Consider the following 19,462-nt stretch of genomic DNA (forward strand, 5'->3'; position numbering starts at 1 on the left):
TTTTACTTACATTTATAGCTATGCCTGTTCATGGAAACACAGATTTGCCTACACAGTGAAAACAATGTTTGAGTAATTGTTCACTGTGAGAGCATGCTATCCCAATCTGCAGCATGCTGAATTTTTATATTTTAAGCACCCAGTGATATAGACTTACAAGTTACAAAGCATGCTTATATACAAAAATAATGTTTCTAGTTTCCTTGCTATGTGTTTCTGGAGTGCTTTAAACTGACATCCTAATAGAGCCAATGGTGCTCACTGAAGCCATTTTTGCCATTCATGTGGGTGGTGTAAATATGCACTGCAGCCCAAGTATGACATTTAACTTCTACACCATTGGTGCATTTCTTGCATCATTAACCATGGCCTTGCAAGATAGTTAAAAAAAAACAGTTAGGTGTCACCAATACACATAGGTGAATCAGAGGAAAACAGTTTAACAGTGACATATCACATAGAGCCCTCAGCCAACCAAAATCAGACAGGAAAAATAGGGGAAATCATAACAAAAAATATGTTTCTTATGGTGGGCAATACAATTTCCAAGTCATTCCTATGTTAATCAAGTTTTAGGCGATGAACTACGTAAGAAATTGGGTTTCTGGTTGGCTAGGGTGTGCACCTAAGCCATGCAGAACCCACCACTCTAGTCAAGGCAAGTCAGATACACACCAAGATAAACTGTGCTCAAACCTGGCAGGTTTATCATTAGAGGCAATGTATATGTGCTTTTGCAACACACACACAGCAACACAATGAAAACACCACAAAATAGACTCCACACAGGTTTACAAAAATATCTCTCTATAGTATAAATCCCAAAAGGCCATAATGTTTCATACCATTATTGCAAGTAATTCAAGTTTATTTAGAGAAAGGACACAAATAACAATATGTAACTATAGGGCAAAGAGGCACCTGCGCTCCTACTAGACTGGTTACGGTAACTTCTATGAGCTTTCACGATAAACAGCACCAAAGGTTGTTGAGTTTCTGGATGTGGTCCCATGTCTATTTCGGGGTCTTACCGGAGATTCCACCTCACAAGTTAGCAAAAGAAAAATGCCCCCAAGTTTGTCAAGCCAAGAAATGGAGCCACCTGTGCTGAAGCACGGGATGGATGCACGACTCCTCAGGAGTCGACTCACTCACAGTGCTCCACGAGGGGACGGGCCTGACCGCGAAGTTCTTTACTAGTGAGGGGGACACTATTGCACTGTGATGTGGGGGAAAATGCCAGTAGATGGACCTTGGAAACCAGGCACACGTCTTGGTATTCCAGCCTTTCCTGGCTGATCTCACATGCCGCTGCTTCGAGGGTGGGACCTCAGTGAAGATCCTTGTGCCTGCCCTGCCTCTGGTTTCAGGACACCGTCTCAAGGAGGGGCCGCATCCGCAGTCTTCCCTCAGTCTGACATCGCTCCTGCAAATACGAGGACCAGGCAGGACGGCGTCCACACGGTTTCCCTCACACAGCAGAGTTTGGGATGGCGATCGGGTGCTGGAGCTGACCTTCATGCACAGGGAGCTCTGAAGTAAGCTGCCTCTTGGGCACCACAAAGCGCTCAGCACATGCTGTCTAGGGAAGTGAAGTGCTCACCACGCTCTGGTTGTGAAATGTAAAGCAAGGAGCATTCAATCACAACACCTTAATCATCATGCTGCTGCGTGACCCACAAGAGACAGAACCCCACAGCAGAGGTGCTTAAATGCAATCTTTGATGGCCCTAAGATTGCAAAACAGGGGGAAAGCCAATAAGCCCTTGGAGAATACATCTTAGTGGGTGCAGAGGAAGGTGGAAGGAGGCAGGTCAACACATAGAGGCAGGTTGCAAAGTGGCAGTCCCTCCTGCATCACAGCACTTCACCAGGTCAACACAGCAAAGTAGTGAGCAGAAATTGTGGTTCTTTCTGGCTGCACAGCAGTCTTCTGGCAATGTGCACATGTAGCAGCAGCAGGGTCTGGTTACAACATCCATGCAGTGTCTAGAGATATGGGTCCAGAACCCAAATACATATACTACAAAATGCCTTTGATGTAGGGGGTGACTTCAGAGGAACTCTCAGAAGTATGCACCAATCACTTTCAGCCCATCCTTGGCTCCAAATGATCAGTAGATGGTAAATTAGCCTTTGTTTGACGGCAGGACATAACCTATACAAATGTAAGTGTGAACCACATCCCCCTGCCCAGGAAGACTATCAGTACACAGATGCATCCGGATGTATCCCTCGTCCCACCCCGTGATTCCTGTATTGTGGCTGTCCAGAAATAATGCACAAAGTGTAGCTGTCATCCAGCCCTGGCTGCAAAGCACACAGACAAATGCCCACTTTCGAAAAGTGGCATTTGTAAAATAATAAAGTAAAATCTAGCTTCACCAGTAAGTAGGATTTATTATTACCATTTTAGAAATACCAAGCATGGCAACACCATGTCTTTATGTTCAGGAATTACTACTTAAAGGTAGATGAGGGAATTCACAATGCTAGTCTATGAGAGGAGCAGGCCTCCCAGCAGTAAAAAAAAACTAAAGACATTTAACACATAAAGGCACATGTCCTACCTTTTACTTACACAGCACCCTGTCAATGGGGCTACCTATGGCCTACTTTATGGGTGACCTATGTGTAATAGAAGGGGAGTTTGAGGCTTGGCAGGTCATTGTAAATGGCAAGTTGAAGTAGCAGTAAACTGCCCACACATGCCCTGGGGTGTCAGGCCCGAGACAGCTTTGAAAGGCTACTTCTTTGGGTGGCACAATCAGTGCTGCGGGCCCAGTAGTAGCATTTAATTTACAGGCCTTGGGTATATGGCGTACGACTTTACAAGGGACTTATAACTAAATCAAATATGCCAAACAAGTGTAAATGAATCATACCATGTTTTGAGGAGAGAGGTCATGCACTTCAGCACTGTTTAACAGCGGTAAAGTGCCCAGAGTCCCAAAGCCAACAAAAAAGAACATCAGAAAAACAGGCAGAGGAAGGCAAAACGTTTGGGGATAACCCTGCAGAAAGGGGCAGGTCCAACAGATGGTGAATGTCCTCTTTTTCATCACTTCTAGATATAATTCTAATGCTACAGCATGATTCAACATATATGTAGAAAAATGTCTGTCAACTGATGAGCTACTACAATGCACTTGACATCCTTTAGAATGCGCTACCACAGACATTTTTCCAACAGAACACAAACAAATGTGTTGCCGCCATTACTATACTGCCAAACAAACAGTGCATTTGAGTTGTACCACAACTGGATGCTTAACTGCAACTTTTTAAACCTTACTAGTAGTATTGGCAGGAACGTCATGTCCCAAAAAGGCAGAAGATTCCAAATTCACAGCTGCAATGGGCTTCTCACTCTCACAGTTGTCGCGCTTTGGGGGCATTAGTCTCAAATGCTAGCTATGGACAGAATCATTTTTATTTTATTTATTTTATTTTATTTATAGAGTTTTGTATAGCGCGGACAAGACCCGTGGGTATCAGAGCGCTTAACATAGAAACATAAAAAAGATTACAAATTACAGATTGTCATTATAGAAGTAACTTATGATAAACACACATATATGAGGTAGTAGGCGATATGCTATCAGGGGTGATTAAATAAATATATTCCTAACGCCTGTGATATTAGCCATAGGAGGTGCATAGGCTTGGCTTGTGTCACAGTCATATCGTCAGGTTCGGTGAGGTAGGGTTACATAGTATTATCAGTGCAATTCCGTTGGCTAGGTATGGCTTGTGGCAAGGATTAAATAGATAAACCAAGTAGGGTAGAGAATTATATAATTATGACTGTGAGATATAGTGTAGAGATTACATATATATGAGGTGACCTTAAGGTGTGTAGCCGCTGTTTGATCGATTCATTGTCATTGTCTAATTGATCTTCAGAATATTCATGATGAGTCCGATCTTCTTTGTCTTGAGTGTTCATACTAATGGTCGGTATATATCTCTATGTAGGGTATTTACTCATCAAGTGGTTCTTAAGTTCCCGTTTGAATTTTACAGTGTTTTGAATCACCCTGATGTTGGGGGGGAGTGAATTCCAGACTCTGGGGGCGGCTCCGGAGAATGCTCGGTCATAGGTCTTTTTCTTCCGGAAGAAGGCCGGTCGTAGTAGCAACTCCTTAGCGCTTCTCGTTGGTCTGTTGCCTCCCGATAGCTTAATTTTCTTGGCTAGATATCTAGGCGTGCTGTAGTGAACCGCTTTGTGGGTAATACAGGCCATCTTCATTTTAATTCTCGCTTCGTAGGGTAGCCAGTTTAGTGCCTTTAAGTGGGGAGATATGTGATCGAATTTCCTCGTTCCCGTGATGAGTCTTGCCGCAGCGTTGAGACAGGCTTTTAGTGGTGCAGTGGATGTTTTTGGTAGGCCAGCTAATGTGGTGCAGCCATATTCAATTCTCGAGATCACTAGAGATTGGATAGCCAGTTTTAGATCTGCTTCTGAGATAAAGGGTTTCGGTTTTCTTAGATAGTTCAGGTGGAAACGGGCGCTCTTGGCCATTGTGTTGATGTGGTCTTTCATGTCAAGTTTCTTGTCTAACGTAATTCCTAGTGATTTAGCTGAGTTAATTAGGGTCGGAGTACAGTTCAGAGCAGTTACCAATTTAGTCCAATCTTTTACCTCTGGTTGACTCCTTGCAGGTGATATTAGTAGGAATTCTGTTTTGTCTGCATTAAGTTTTAGATGATTAGCCGTTAGCCATTGTAGCGCTCGCTTTAATGTTTCATTCATTAGGTCAATGTCATCCCGACAGGCGATCTTCATATAAATGTGCGTGTCGTCGGCGTACATGTGATAGGAGATCTGTGATTTACGAAGAATCTCCGTGAGAGGTTCAACATACAAGTTGAATAGATCTGGGGATAACGTTGAGCCTTGTGGGACCCCTATTGCATTAGGGCACGGGGAGGAGATTACTTGGTTGACCAGGAATAGTTGTGTCCTGTTCTGTAGGAAGGAGTTAAACAAATTCAGTACGTTTCCAGATAAGCCCATCCTGTCACGTAGCCTGGTCATCAATAATTCGTGATTTACAGTGTCAAATGCTGATGATAAGTCTAGTAGGATCAGTAGGCACGCATGATTTTGGTCTAGGGCTTGTAAGGCATCATCAACAATATGCAGGATCGCCGTTTCAGTACTATGTCCAGTTCTGAAGCCTGATTGGCAGTCATCTAGTAATGAGAACTTAGCGATGTGCTGACTCAGTTGGCCCTGCACGCATTTCTCAATAAGTTTGGCAAGTAGAGGGATGTTGGTCACTGGTCGATAGTTCTTCGGGTCTGTTGCATCCGCTGTCGGTTTTTTGATGATGGGAACTACCTGCCCAGTTTTTAGGCAGTCAGGGAGGGTCCCTTGTGCAAGTGAAGCATTTATTATCTCAGTCCAGATAGGAATTAGGGTGTGGCTGATTTCTCTTACACATTTTGCTGGTAGAGGGTCTTGATAGTGGTTGTTCGGTCTGAGTTCTGCTAGCGTTTTGGCGATCTTTCCCTGGTCATATAGTTCAAATGTGTCCCAATTTGCCTTATTTTTTGTATGAGGGCATTCAGTTGTCGCCTTGGCCTCATTTTTAGGTGAGGGAAGGGTCATGAGGTTAGCTGCTGCACTTGTGAGCTCACCTTCTAGTAGTTTGTTTTTTTCCGTGAAAAATGAAGAGAACTCCTCGCAGCTTATGGGAGTTTTTGAGCTCTCTTGAGACGTTTTGGCTAGTTTATTAGACTGTTGTTTTAGGATCTCGAAGAGTTTTCTTGGTCTGTTTGTGGCATTGTCAAGTTCAGCCCTTATAAATTCTTTTTTGGTGTTGATTATCTTTTTGTTATATTGATTTCTCGTTTTTCTGAGGTCTTTCAGCTCAGAGGAGGAGGAATGTTGTCTCTATTTCCTTTCAGCCATTCTCAGTTTTCGCCTGTCTTCGTTCAATGATTCATTAAACCAAGGATTTTTTGGTTTTTCTGAGACATTTTTCAGTTTTTGAGGCAAGGTGTCGTTGACTATATTACGGATCGAGGTTATGTAATGATCCGTCAGCTCGTTGACATTGACATTCTGCCTGTTGTTACGAGGCTTCAGGTCTTTCTCACATCTTTCCACCAGTAATTCAATATTGGCTTCTTTTGTGTCTCGAATCAGTTTTTTGCACCTGCGGGGTTGCACGGTCTTACCCTTTTTCATTGTGAGTATCGCGAATGTTATGGCGTGATGGTCAGACCAATCACACGGGTCTATAGCAAGGATTGAAGTCTCTTTGTTTCTTGAAATAATCCAGTCAAGAGTCGCTCCTTGTGAGTGAGTGGGCTGGGTGCATGCTTGCGTAAGGTTTGGCTCATTGAGGAAGTCTTTAATCGAGTTCACCATTTTGTCATTGCCGTCGTCCCAGTGGAGGTTAAAGTCTCCTAGGAATATGTTGTTGGCATCCGAGTTAGAATTGGCAGTTATAATCTCTATTAGTTGCTCTGTGAACTTAGTGTTCTCTGCCGGTGGGTGGTAGAACGCATGCAGGTTATAGCTTTGATTATTTAGTGATCGTATGTTAAGACCAAGGTATTCACAGGATTCAATGGGGTCAGATTGGAATTGGTTGACCTTAATCTCGGACCGGTGAATGCACGCTATACCTCCTCCCACTTTCCTTGGTCTGTCTAACCTAACAATGTTATATTGAGGTGGTACTAGGAGATCAATGGTAGGAGATGATGATTCACTGAGCCATGTTTCCGTAAGGATGGCCAAGTCGATTTCCTTGTTGATGATGAGGGCGGCTATATCTGACGCATGTTTATTTGCCGAACGACAGTTAAGAAGTAGGCATTTCAGGGCTTTCTGTGAGTTAACGGGGTTTTCATTTTCAGTGTCGATTGTAGTTACCTGAATATGTTGTAAGTTGTGGTGGATTGCTTTCCTGTCATTCTTTCTGGACGTTCTATTCGAGTCAATAGGTACAATTTCGATATACTCCTCCTTTCTCCTGAGCCGGTTGTTCATAGGATTGAAGTAAGGCCAGGGCTTCTTTATTTGTTAAGGGATTGGTCCTGTTTGGTCTGTTGGGTCGGAGTACAAGATTCTGGATTTGTCCGACCTTCGTGTGCGTATTCATCGTCATCTCCCAGATTTTTTCAATTGTCTTTGCGACATTCATCGAGTCTTGTGCTAGGTTGCATATTAGTTTCTTGAGCTCATTGACTTCTTTCAATGTTCGGGAAGTTTTCTTAAGTGAAATAGACCTGGCTGTATACGTTCTATATTTTTCCCTCCTCCATGACAGGTCTCTTCTCATTGCTACCGGTCTTACCGCTGTATCTTTATTTTTGATATGATTCTTGACTTTATTAGGGGTGTCTCCATTGCTTCCTATGATATTAGGTGTAGAGGGTGTTTTAGTGGATAAAGATCTAATGGACTCCAGATTCGCATTCGAGGGAGATTGGGGAATGTTGATAACCTCTGCCCTGTTCTTTTTGTAGTTATCTTCACAGGCGATCTCACTCGGAACTGAGCCCCCCTCTTCAGGTGTTGTGGCGTCATGCGGTATCGGCACCGGCATTTCTATTTGTGCCTTGCTCTTCTCATTGTTTCGAGGGTTAGGAGATAACCCTATCCTTTCAATCTCCTTCTCCGGTATGGCCATCGTAGTTTCAGGTAAATCTCCGGTGTTAGGGATTAGATCGTTCCGGCAGCCCGTTTGGTTGGCTTCTCTGGTGACAGAGTTGTTTATGTCATTCGTGATATCAGGTGGGGTCATGTTTTATTGATGATACACGATGGCTCGTTGTATTAGCCTTTCATCAACAGTAGTTATGCATCACATTATGTTAGCTCTGCTTAGTGTTTCCCCGAAGCTATAGTACTCAATAGCAATATTTAACCATTATGTACATCAGTAGTCTGTGCTTCCCATGATTTGCCATGCATCCAAAATAATGAAGGGGTAATAAGGGATCAGCAACCAAATGCCAGAGTATGGCGATAACATATAGTTATGATGGTCCAGGAAAACACTCAACTAGCACTCACACACAAATGCCACCAGAGGTAAACAGTAAAGGACACTATAAGGAAAAGGAAGGGAATGGTATTCTGCTTCAATAGACTGCTCTTGTGCTCCCTTTACACTCCCACCATGTCCTTTAAGAGTCCCCTTCAAGCACATGTATGGCAAAACAGTCTGTTGCATGCATCCATCAACTAATGCTCAGGTAATAATCTGAGAGTGATTTTCAAGCAGATGTGTCCTAAAGTCAAAGACCCCACACCCCCTCGCTCCCTTTTACCTCATATGGGATCCTGGGTCCAGACATTGACTGTGTATCCATGTTTTCTAGTTGTGAGTCTCACCTTTGAAAGAGAATGTCAAAAACAGTTGGAGTTTCTGACCAGGGATTCTTTTGTATGGGAAACAGTTGGGAATTGGTATCTTTCAAGTAATAGAATAGCCAGCAGGGTACCTGGCAGAGAGTGTGAACAGCTCTATGATGTGAGTGTTGTAAAAAGGAAGGGGGACAAGAAGGTAATGATTGATAAACTGCAACATTTAATACTGCAATAAATAAAATGTATCAACTTTATTCGGAAAAATACGAAGAAAAGTACATTATTAGAGCATACAACGTCAGATCAGAATACCATCAGTTTATACATACAAAAACAACTAATCCAATACTAATAGCCAGACAAAATATTTAAAATCAGGTGACATCACATACCAAATCCAGTGATACAGATAAATAAAATAGACATGCAAATATTAATCATGTCACAAATTCACACCGTTTCCTTCCTGCTAAAACCGAGTGTATAAAATGTAATACTTCACATCTTATTTCTTGTGTCTCAAAACATTGTAAATATATCTGGCGTTGCTGTAAACATCAAATAGTGGATGCCTGCAGAATTGGGACTACAAATCGTTTCCATAAAGTACTATATGAAGTGTAAAATATTGTAAGATGAGTAGTACTTTACTGAGATGCCTTGTCACAGAGACAGTTTTGCAGGCTTGCCAACCAGCCTACCTGATAGGAGAAGGCTAACAAAAAGTGCACAGTGCTAAGGTGAGAGAGAGTCAAATAAAAATTATGCTGTGAATGACTTAAAGTAGTCGAGTAGGGTTCTATACTAGGGGAAATTATGAGGTAAATATACAAGGTTACCCTCGACATGTATTGAGATTGTTTTGCCCTCTGCGTCAACACTGGCTTAAGAATCAAATCTGATCCTTAATTTGGTATTTTTATCAATCAACCCAGGATTAGAGAAATATTCTGGGACACCACGTTCTGACATAGACTATTTCATATTAGTGAGCCAAGAGATTTTTGGTGAATTGTTCTTTTAATACTAATCTTTTAATACTTGTCTTGCAAATATGACCTCCAATGAGAACCACATTTTAATCCATAGTAATAGAGGGGACTAATTGTATGGTATCTGATTTATAATGTATCCCTAATTCAGTGTGACAAATGTGGGTAGCAGTACTCGTTGGTACCAAAAGGAGTCTACATAAGAAAACATTTTGTGCTGTTTGGAGAGCACCAAAATTAACGTGTTCCCATATACCCGCCCAGTGTAGACCTACTGGAATGCAATTACTACTGTACAACTGTAGAATCACCCTCAGGTGTCTGTGTCCAAAGCTTGTTGGAAAAGCAAAAAATCACCTGGGTCTCCCATGCAAATTTCTGCGATCTGGTATTTATCAAATGATCCCCTGCAATGAAGTGGCAAACATAATTCCCAGAAAATTGAATGTAGTGACCCTACTGACCTCCACCCTGTAATAAAATGTGATGTAGATTTCGTATTTCTCGGTCCACTGGTCATCATTAAAGATTTGCTAAAATGGACCTTTAAATCAAGTTTAATCATAAAAGTAAAAAATCTAATAAAATCTGGAGTGCGTTTGCTATGCTGGCTAAAATTACTGCATCGTTGGCATACAGCAAGGTTGGTATTGGATGCTTCCTGGCTTGCGGCATGTCAACACCATATTGAACAAGAAAGGATTCCAGACCGGTAATGTACAATGAAAACAAAAATGGGGTGGGATTCAGCTTTGGTGTATGCCATTCTCGGAGCTAAATGGAGAAGTACAGTCTCTATTTGGGCCATATCTAATTTTGACTTCAGTATCTGTATGTCATTTCTTCAATAGGATAATGAGGATTTCTTCTATTCCCATGGTTTCTAACATAACCCATAGTTTGGAGCAATTTATGTTGTGAAAGGCACAAGGGAGGTCCATAAAAGCCATATGTAGTAAACCTCTCCTGGCTTAACATACATTTTTATTATTAAGAAGGGATTAACCACTTGGATGCTAGGCGTTTTCCCGCTGTGTGCTGGAAAATGCCATTTTAGTGGCACCATGACGAGCTCAGCTCGTCATCAGCACACGACCCCCGTGGGTGATGACGAGCTGAGCTCGTCATCAGCATCGTAGGGGTTAAAGGACTGTATGGCTGTACTGATAACCGGCTGAAAGTAGCATTGGACCTCTGGTAAAACAGAGTTTCTGTTGGCCCAATCCTCCAGTCTAGTAAGTAAAATTTGTCCCCATATTTTAGTGGTTCAGTCAAGGAGGGAGATTGGTTGGTTAACAATTAGGGCTACGTCTATTCCCTTTTTTAAAAATGGGAACTATGACTGCCTCCCTCCATGATGCTATTGAGGAGCCTTGAAATACTGCATGAAGGACATTGGTAATAATTGGAGCCAAAGGCTAATGTCTGATTTAAAAATATCAATTGGTATACCATCAGGGCCTGGCGCTTTCCCTGAAGAATATATCTTAATTGCATGGGCTACTTCATCAACTTCAGTAGAACTACTAAGGTTAAGGGGTGCAACAGAGATTACATTTAGGGTTTTATTCTTTTCAGCTAGATTACCCTCAGAGCTACATGGGTTTAAAACCTCAACAAAATATGTAGACCATATTTCAGCTGGGATGTAATTCTCGAATTTAGAGGTGGAGTTATCAGACAGTTTGGGGTGATTTATACTATCCCAGAATCACTTTGTATCTCTTTTTAAAGATGCTGCTTTGAGATCCTCCCATGCTGCCTTTCTAATCTGCAGGCTCTCTGTGCATGCAGCTAAAGAATGGAACGCACTCCCAGATACCATCAGGCTTGAGTCCAATCATCTCGCTTTCAGGAAGCGCTTAAAGACACACTTGTTTCAATAGTGTCTTTTTGCTCCCTTGGTCTTACAGCGCTGGGATGCTCAAGAGTAGCCATGCGCTATAGAAGAGGGTATTCATTCATTCATTCATTCATCTCATCTTTACGGGTCTCTAAGACTGTTTTATAAGTTAAACAGGCTTGTCGGACCTCAATGATGTGGTGTTGGATCTGTTTAAGTGCTTCTAAAAGTTGTCTATGAGCTGCAGAACATGCCGAATCATATCATCTCTGTAATGGTATATCCTTTTTGCCAGATGTAATGGTAAGCATGCACAAAATCTCTTGGCTAATCAATTTATATCTCTTTCCTGTAAGGCTAGGGCCGACTTCCGGTGTCAGGCAGGTAATGATGGAGACTAATTTGTTGTAACAAGATCTGTCAGAAACTGGGGGGCAGGGACACTTTAATCCCACTTGATTCTCACATCAGTGTTTTAATTATAAGCCAACTCTCCCTTCTGCACATGTTCAAAATCTGGCCTTGCTATTGAATCAAGGTTCAAATGTACAGGTCTGTGGTATGATGCAGTTTGCAGTGACCCAAAATGTTATAAAAAGAATACTAATATCCAAGCTAATAAAGATAAAACCTGTGATAATTCCCTTATGGGAGTCTGTAAAAGTAGGTGTGTCTGTGACATCTCCACGGCATAGGTCACTAGTTAACACCAGGTTGTACTTTACAATCAGCCCATTTAGGGCCGTCCTATGTGTGTAATGTTTGAAATGTGATGTATCCTCCCCATATGCATCTGTAAATCTGCAAACTGGGGTTTTGCTGAATTTACAGATAACAGTTTTGAAATTGCCTACCCATATCATTGGAGTTCACATTTGATCCTGGATGACAAACTCAGGGCATATTCCGGCATGTCTGTTACCTCTGTAGACAGATTGTCAAAAGTGTTATTATAAAAATAATAAGCAACAAGCCATATGTTCCTAAGAAAGAAAAATAAGAACTTGAAATTTACTGTAACGCTAGAACATGCACTTTTAGTAGAGACAAGGATTGCCAAGCTGCCTTTCTGCCTGCCCTGTGCAGATGGAGTAGCAGGGTGGCAGTAGCTGTGATAATCATCAAAGTAAAAGCCCTCTGTGACCCATGTCTCTTAACAACAAATTATATCGTAACTTTTTATGAAGTTCATCCATTCTGGGTATGATCATTTTATTTGAATGCCAGCTAGATTCCATGAAAGCAAGTTAAAGCCTTTACCATAGGTAGTACAATACTTTTCGGATGACAAGGATTGAAAATTAGCCATTTCAGGGGAAACAGCTAGCGTCCAGGGCGGAATATCAACCTGTGGAGATTTTGAAGATGCAAAAAAATTTTGGGGATTGTAGTCATTCATCATCTTGGATCGAATCAAGGGGAGTTCATCTATTTGCTAGTTCAAGATTGAAGTCTAGAGTAGGAGCAGGTATGTCTGGATAATGTTTTGTGAAGTGGCGCAAAGTCTCGTAACAATGGAGCTGCAGCCGACAGAAATATCTTAAAGGGTGGGCATGAATTCTCCTAGGTGATTTTGACACATAATTCAAGCATTGTAAAAGATTGTTGACCAAAGTTGGTCTTTTAAAATTTATGACCACACAATCCCTATATGATTGTTTTGGTGCTTTTTGCACCCAGCCTACCCTTATGGCAATAAGGATTTCTTTAATTAGATCATTGTGCCAACTTGCATTTTTCCCTATCCAGTGAGCACATTTGTGGGTAAGGTCCAAGCCATTCGCTCGCCTAGTAAAAGTTAATAGAAGGGACTGATTCAAGCACTTAATGAGTACAAACCCGAGGAGGTTGTAAATGCGTGCCATCAATCCTTTATGTCACATTTTGAGCATGAAATGGTGTGTCAGCTATAGGGTTTGCCCTATCTGCTCCTGTTACAGAGGTGGGTAAACGAGTGGGTAGGGCACTGGTAGGTTCAATCATAGGTGCAGAATTTTATTCTGCAAACGCTTGTTCAGGGGAACTACCTGTGAAAATGTTAGAGAACATCTACAATATTGGAGCATACATAAATGATCACAGCCAACTAACATACATCCAGGATGGTGCCTAATTCTTAAAAGATATTTTTGTGTTATCATTAAAGACGGTGAAGCTAAAGAGGAGGTGGAGATGGTTATTGTGAGACACCAAGATTGTTTATCCAATACACCTATTGCCCGATTATGATGTAAATTGGAAAGCCTTATTAGGATGAAGGCTGTTGGATTTGAAACCAGCTGAGAGTCCCGACTGGCTTCAAGGAACCTATCGGCCAGTCGGAGGCCACTCATAATCCCCTATGTATGGCATTTACGCAGTGGGGATTATGATGTCGGTTTCTGACAGGCTTTTCATACCGGGCTTTCAGACATGAAAAGCCTATCAGAAAGTGACTTAGGGTGCCCCTAGCAGGGCTCCCTTGACACAGCGGCCTCCGGTTGGAGGCCTGTGGGGCCAGTATGTGCCCCCCCTGTTAATTCCTGCACTGTGTGACAGGCACTGTCAGGGTTAACAAAAACACTCATTTCTCAATAGGAGATTTTGCTATGGACGGTTTACGGCCGCAGCACAATCTCCTATAGAGAAATGGGAGTGTGTGACCGCACCATGTGCAGTCGCATCCTATTAACGCGGTTGGGCCCACCGACCTCGGTCGGTTGGTCCCGATTCCGCAACGGCGTATGCCCAACATCGTAATGAGGGCCTTAATGTCAATAAGAGGTTAAATATTCCAGTACATTCAGGGGCAATTATAAGGTACTGCTTAGAAAAGAGAATATTTAGGAAATCCAAAACATCATTTTATGGAACTTATTACTCATTCTAGTTTGTGTAGTGTGTGGGTGTGTGTGTGTGTGCATATGTACTTCTCTTTTCTATATTTCTCATATTATCTGTCATCTTTAAGTTGATTACCAGTTGTAGTCAACTCACTAAATACTTTTCTTTCAAAAGGTGGTTGGATCAAGGAGAGGATGATGGCAAAATTGTCAGAGAACTGTACACAGATGTTTCAAATTTCTCAGCAAGTAAGTATTTCTCAGCAAGTAAGTTTGTGCAATGAACAGTTCCATGCTCGCTAAATGTAATGCGGCACATCTGTCAGACTGTGTAGACTTATTCCTGCCCTTTCTTTATGCAGGACAAGAACTAGAGCTCAAACGAAAAGAAATAGTAAGGAATCAAGTTTCTTAAAATAAAAAATTGATACAAAGTTTAACATGTTTAATTAGATGCTTGAGCGTGCTTGAGCGTATGGTACATGTTAAATACGACTGTTTGTTTATAGCTTTTGTTTCTGAGACTCCTCATCAAATAATGTTTTTTCCTTTCGTTTTCCAATTAGTGGGGTGCCGAGAGGTGGAAGTACCAAAAAGGCAACACTCTTCAGTTTTATAGCAAAGTGACCCGGAAGCTCATCCGCCTAATGCCAGATGGCACCGTTGATGCTCTTGGGGACAAGAAAGACAAATATGGTTAAGTGTTAAGCATTACATATACTACTCTTAAAGGTTCTTCAAACAGCTTAAAGCTTTTTCATAATTTAATGTACGTTATAAATATATTTTTTTGTAGTGTTTATAATACAGTGTCGATGTTTCTGGGCACAGTAAATAAGAAATAATTATATTAGCCAAACTAATGGTGCTCACGTTATCAACCTCTGAAGGATGAAATACTGCGTTTGGCTTTTTGAGATTCATACGCATGACCTGAATGTCTCTTCAGTTATCAACCAGCAAGCACTAAATTTAACAATCCTACGGGCAAGCTAGGATCCTCCGTGGTGGGTAGGGCGCTAGATAGAAAAGAGATTCATAAGTTATATTGGGTGAACATGTTGTTGCCAAACAATGTACAAGGGCAGTGGAAGAGTCCCTGAATCATGAAGGTACTGGGTTGTGACTAAGGGTGGCTCCTTTTAAGGCGCTCCAGGGCAGGACCTTGTCACCTGTGAGCCCAAGGAGCCACTACTAACTTAGATTAGCACACTTGTAATACATGAATTTAGCAGTGATCATGTGAACACAACATTTGTGTTTAAATGAGCTCTGCAGTGTGCAGGTCTGCCCTCTCACCCCTCCACCAGAATCCTGATGGTAGGAGGAGGAGGGGCCTGAGGGGGGCTGAGTGATGATCCACCTTCTAGAGTGTTGTTGAAAAACACAGTACTCTGTAGATGGATGTCTGGATTGCACGTGTGAGGGGTGTAGTTCAACTACTATCACCTGGCACATGGCACATTCTGCAGATATATTAGGTATGCCGCAGACAGTACAGTTTATCTGCCTAAATGGGGCTGTCAGGGTCTCGTTAGGAATTGAGTGAGAGTGTCGGTTAGTTTAATGTGTTTGAGACAGCCAATGAGAATAAAAGCGTGAGAACCAGTGAGTGAGTGAGTATAAATAAAGGAAAGCGATGGGTGAATAAATAAGAGTTATTTAGAAGGAGGAAAGGGGAGATTGCGAGATGGAGTGGGAGTGAGGCAGGGGTGCCTCTAACAATCGTGGAGCAGGTGCAGTTTCACCAGGGCTCTAGAGATATATACCCAGAGGCAAGGTCAATAGAGCATGCAGACTCATCATTTATCCAAAACACTAAACCGATTTTACATTTGCATACCACTGTCTCCGAGCAGCCATTAAAATGCTTTCCCCCACATTTCCGGAAGAGCCTCCTGCATGAAATGCTCTGTAGGTGCACCTCACTAACCCATCCCGCAGACACCTTGACACAAGACTATATAATATAACACAGAGAGACAAACTGGCACAAGAATCACTGACGTTGGCACGCTGGAATAACTCTCTAGACCCCCCCACTGTCATTGGAAGATGGGGAGAAAGACCCCCACCGTTCCAGGGATGTTCTCAGGCAAACCAGTAAGCGGGAAACAGCCTAAGCAGCCTAATTCATTGATGGAAAAAAACTCAAGCACAGGCATCGGTCCTGGGACTATATCTGTTTCCCCTTCAGTTAATAACAGAGCCCGCGACATTGTAGCTGCTCCTGAGGGGTTGGGTACACAGGATCCCCTTGCTACTAGAGAGATTGACAGTGTCCACGATACCCGGGATGCTTTAGATGCTGAAACTGCGGGATTGGAAGGAGCACCCCACAGCAGTGAATAGGAGGGGGCGGCAGGGGCAATGACTATACTTAGTGAGGGTGGTGTTGCTGATTCTTAGGAGCTTGGTGATATAGTGCCGGGCACCCCAGATGGGGAGAATTTTTTTTTGCTGGCAGAAGATTCGGATTTAAATAATGTCAGTGACCCTGATAACACGGACATAGGCGCTTCAGGGGATGATAGCGACAGCCCCCCTACGACTGCTGATACACTAAGGAGGGCAGCTAATCATCCTAGAAAGAAAAACCATGAGGGCTCCTGGCATGAAAGCTCTCACTCTGACACCACTGAACATCTCCAATTGGACTATTCTATTACGAATCTGGAGGCAGAGGGGGGGGCCAGGGCCAGTGCTAGCACCTGGGTTCCAGGAGGACAATCTTAGTGTCTCTGATAAAAAAGTGGAGCCTGTTCCCTCAATGAGCTTAATATACGCAACTCTTAAGGCAATGTAATCTGAGGCTCGGCAGAAACATAAAAGGGCACAATTGGTGACCAATAAATCCAGGGCGCTATTCGTAAGATAACTAAAGCCTGCTCAGAGGTGATTGCAAGAACCACTGCCCTAGAAGAACGCGTAGTGGGGTTGGAGAAAAAAAAAATCCGCTAATAATGCTAGAATGATGGATATCCTTTGGAAATTGGAAGAATCCGAAAATAGGCAGCGAAGGAACAATCTACGCTTGCTGGGCATCGAGGAAAAAGCTGAGGGGAGTGATGTACAGGGGGTTTGTGTTAAAGCTCTTCAAATCGGCTTTTCCAGAACTATCTCACTGGAACTGGGAAGCAGAGTTCCCCCTAATAGTAAAACGCAATCCTGGCCCCAACCCAAAACCCAGAGCAATTTTGATATTCTTTAGGAACTTTTTATTGCATCAAGTGATATTCGAAAAGGCTATACCAGACGCCAAAAAATCAGCAGAGGGGCAGAATTTTTTTGTCCGGCCTGACTTCTGCCACACCTCTCCGGAAAGAAGGTGGCGTCTCCGGCAGCTGATCAGCCCCTTCCAAAAACATGGATGTGAAGTGTATTTGATGAACCCCGCAAGGCTGAAAGTTATTTATCAGGGGCGGATTAGGGTATTCACTTCTGAGATCCAGGCTAAGAACTGCCTAAACTACCTAAAGGAGCTAACTGACGATGGATCAAGCTCGGGACCTGTGGGGCTTAATTAAAAAAAAAAAAAAATCTTCTCTTGCCTAAGGAGGGTGCCTGCTTAATCTAAAGGCTTGGTTTGATGGAAAATGTGTAATATGGAATGTGTAATGTGTAATTAGGGTGGAATGTTGTTTTGGCTATAGTGAATCCTGAGGATCTAGACGGGACTTGGCTGCTCGTTTATTATTATTGTGTGGGGTTTAGTTTTTTGCGGCGGAATGGGGAGGGACATGGGGCGCACATCAACGCAGTAGGCATCACAAGGGTCTGAGGACCTTTCTTGCCCAAGTAAGGGGTGTGGGGAGGGCTAGGGAGGTGGATCCTACTTGGAACAAAGGGGACTCTTGGGGGTACAGGTATATATGTGTGTTGGGATATTGTATTTTCTTTCCATGTTGCTCAAGGTTACATTGTTTTTGGTTCTATTCAGCATATCTAATGGGGGTGCATTAGGATAGCCTCTGTCAATATTTTTGAACTAAATGACCCTGCTAAGCGACGTAGGATAAGAGAAGATATGCGAATCTTGAAGGCAGATATCTTTTGCCTCCAAGAGACACATATATAAGCCAGTAGAAATAAAATCAAGGAGCTGTTTGGGTTTCAATTAATTTTGTGGACTAAACAGGAGGTTAAGACAAAGGGTGTGGCTATATTTGCACGGCGGGGTATGGCAAATTTTACTCGCTCCACCTCGGATAAACACGGAAAATGGGCAATGACGCAATGTACCATTGGTAGCAGTATGTTCATATTATGTTCTATTTACGGACCAGTATTGGATGATCCTGCAATGTATAATTGGCTTGATTAAGAGTGTATGGGCTGGCCTGCCCTGATCATACTCTGTGGTGACTTTAATATTAATATAGGCTGCTCGATATCTAATTATCCAGAAATAGTATAACAATAAAATCAAGGAGCTGTTTGGGTTTCAATTAATTTTGTGGACTAAACAGGAGGTTAAGACAAAGGGTGTGGCTATATTTGCACGGCGGGGTATGGCAAATTTTACTCGCTCCACCTCGGATAAACACGGAAAATGGGCAATGACGCAATGTACCATTGGTAGCAGTATGTTCATATTATGTTCTATTTACGGACCAGTATTGGATGATCCTGCAATGTATAATTGGCTTGATTAAGAGTGTATGGGCTGGCCTGCCCTGATCATACTCTGTGGTGACTTTAATATTAATATAGGCTGCTCGATATCTAATTATTCAGAAATAGTATAACAAGGGCAGAAACCAAAAGTGTTTAGATCTCTGTCAACTGAAAGATCTACATGGGCTGGTACACATGTGGGAATTAGCCGAAGGGAATGCTCCAGGGTTTACCTACTTTTCGGCGCCACACCAGTCACATGCAAGGTTGGACTACTTTTTTCTCTCTCAGTGTTTGGTGCAGGGCAGTAAAATCACCAAGTTCCCCAGGGTTATGTCTGACCATAACCCTCTAGTATTGGAAGTGAACATTAAATGCCAGAAACAAGCTCCTAGCAGGACATTTAATAGGTCGTTATAAAGTGACAATTCCTATATAGAACATATGGATATGTGGATTACTAGGTTCCTTAATGAAAACAGGGGAAGCACAGGTATTCCAAATATCTGGGACACCCTAAAAGCTGGGATTAGGGGAGAGACTACACAGTTTGGGTGGGAGTTGCAGAAAAAAGAGAGGAATAAGACCAGCAAACTGTATGAAACACTAGCTAAAGCTGAGAATCATTTGGTGAAGGTTTTAACGGGGGGACGCTGAAATCGCTGAAATGGCTCAAACTGGTATTTCAATTGCTAAATTCGTTATAACGGAAATTTAATTTGCTAAATATGCGGCAGATATCTAGCTTGGCGGTCCAAGCTCTATGAGGGTAATGAAAGGGTAGGCTATATATTTACTTGCTGTGCGGATCAGAGACAAAGAAGCAAAAAATCGGATTACAGGCATTTTAGAT

At 42.5% G+C, this 19,462-nt stretch overlaps 1 protein-coding gene across 1 annotated transcript in view; it reads left to right on the forward strand.

Annotated features, from left to right (window-relative positions):
* Positions 1-19,462, forward strand: part of RP1 (RP1 axonemal microtubule associated) — a 2,616,437-nt gene that overhangs the window by 598,733 nt on the left and 1,998,242 nt on the right. The window contains exons 11-13 of the mRNA XM_086965756.1: positions 14,168-14,241; positions 14,355-14,386; positions 14,559-14,688. Coding sequence (XP_086821882.1) covers positions 14,168-14,241; positions 14,355-14,386; positions 14,559-14,688 — 236 coding nt within the window. The remainder of the gene's footprint in view (positions 1-14,167; positions 14,242-14,354; positions 14,387-14,558; positions 14,689-19,462) is intronic.

Source organism: Lissotriton vulgaris, chromosome 4_1, assembly GCF_964263255.1.
Source record: "Lissotriton vulgaris chromosome 4_1, aLisVul1.2, whole genome shotgun sequence".
Lineage (NCBI taxonomy): Eukaryota > Metazoa > Chordata > Amphibia > Caudata > Salamandridae > Lissotriton > Lissotriton vulgaris.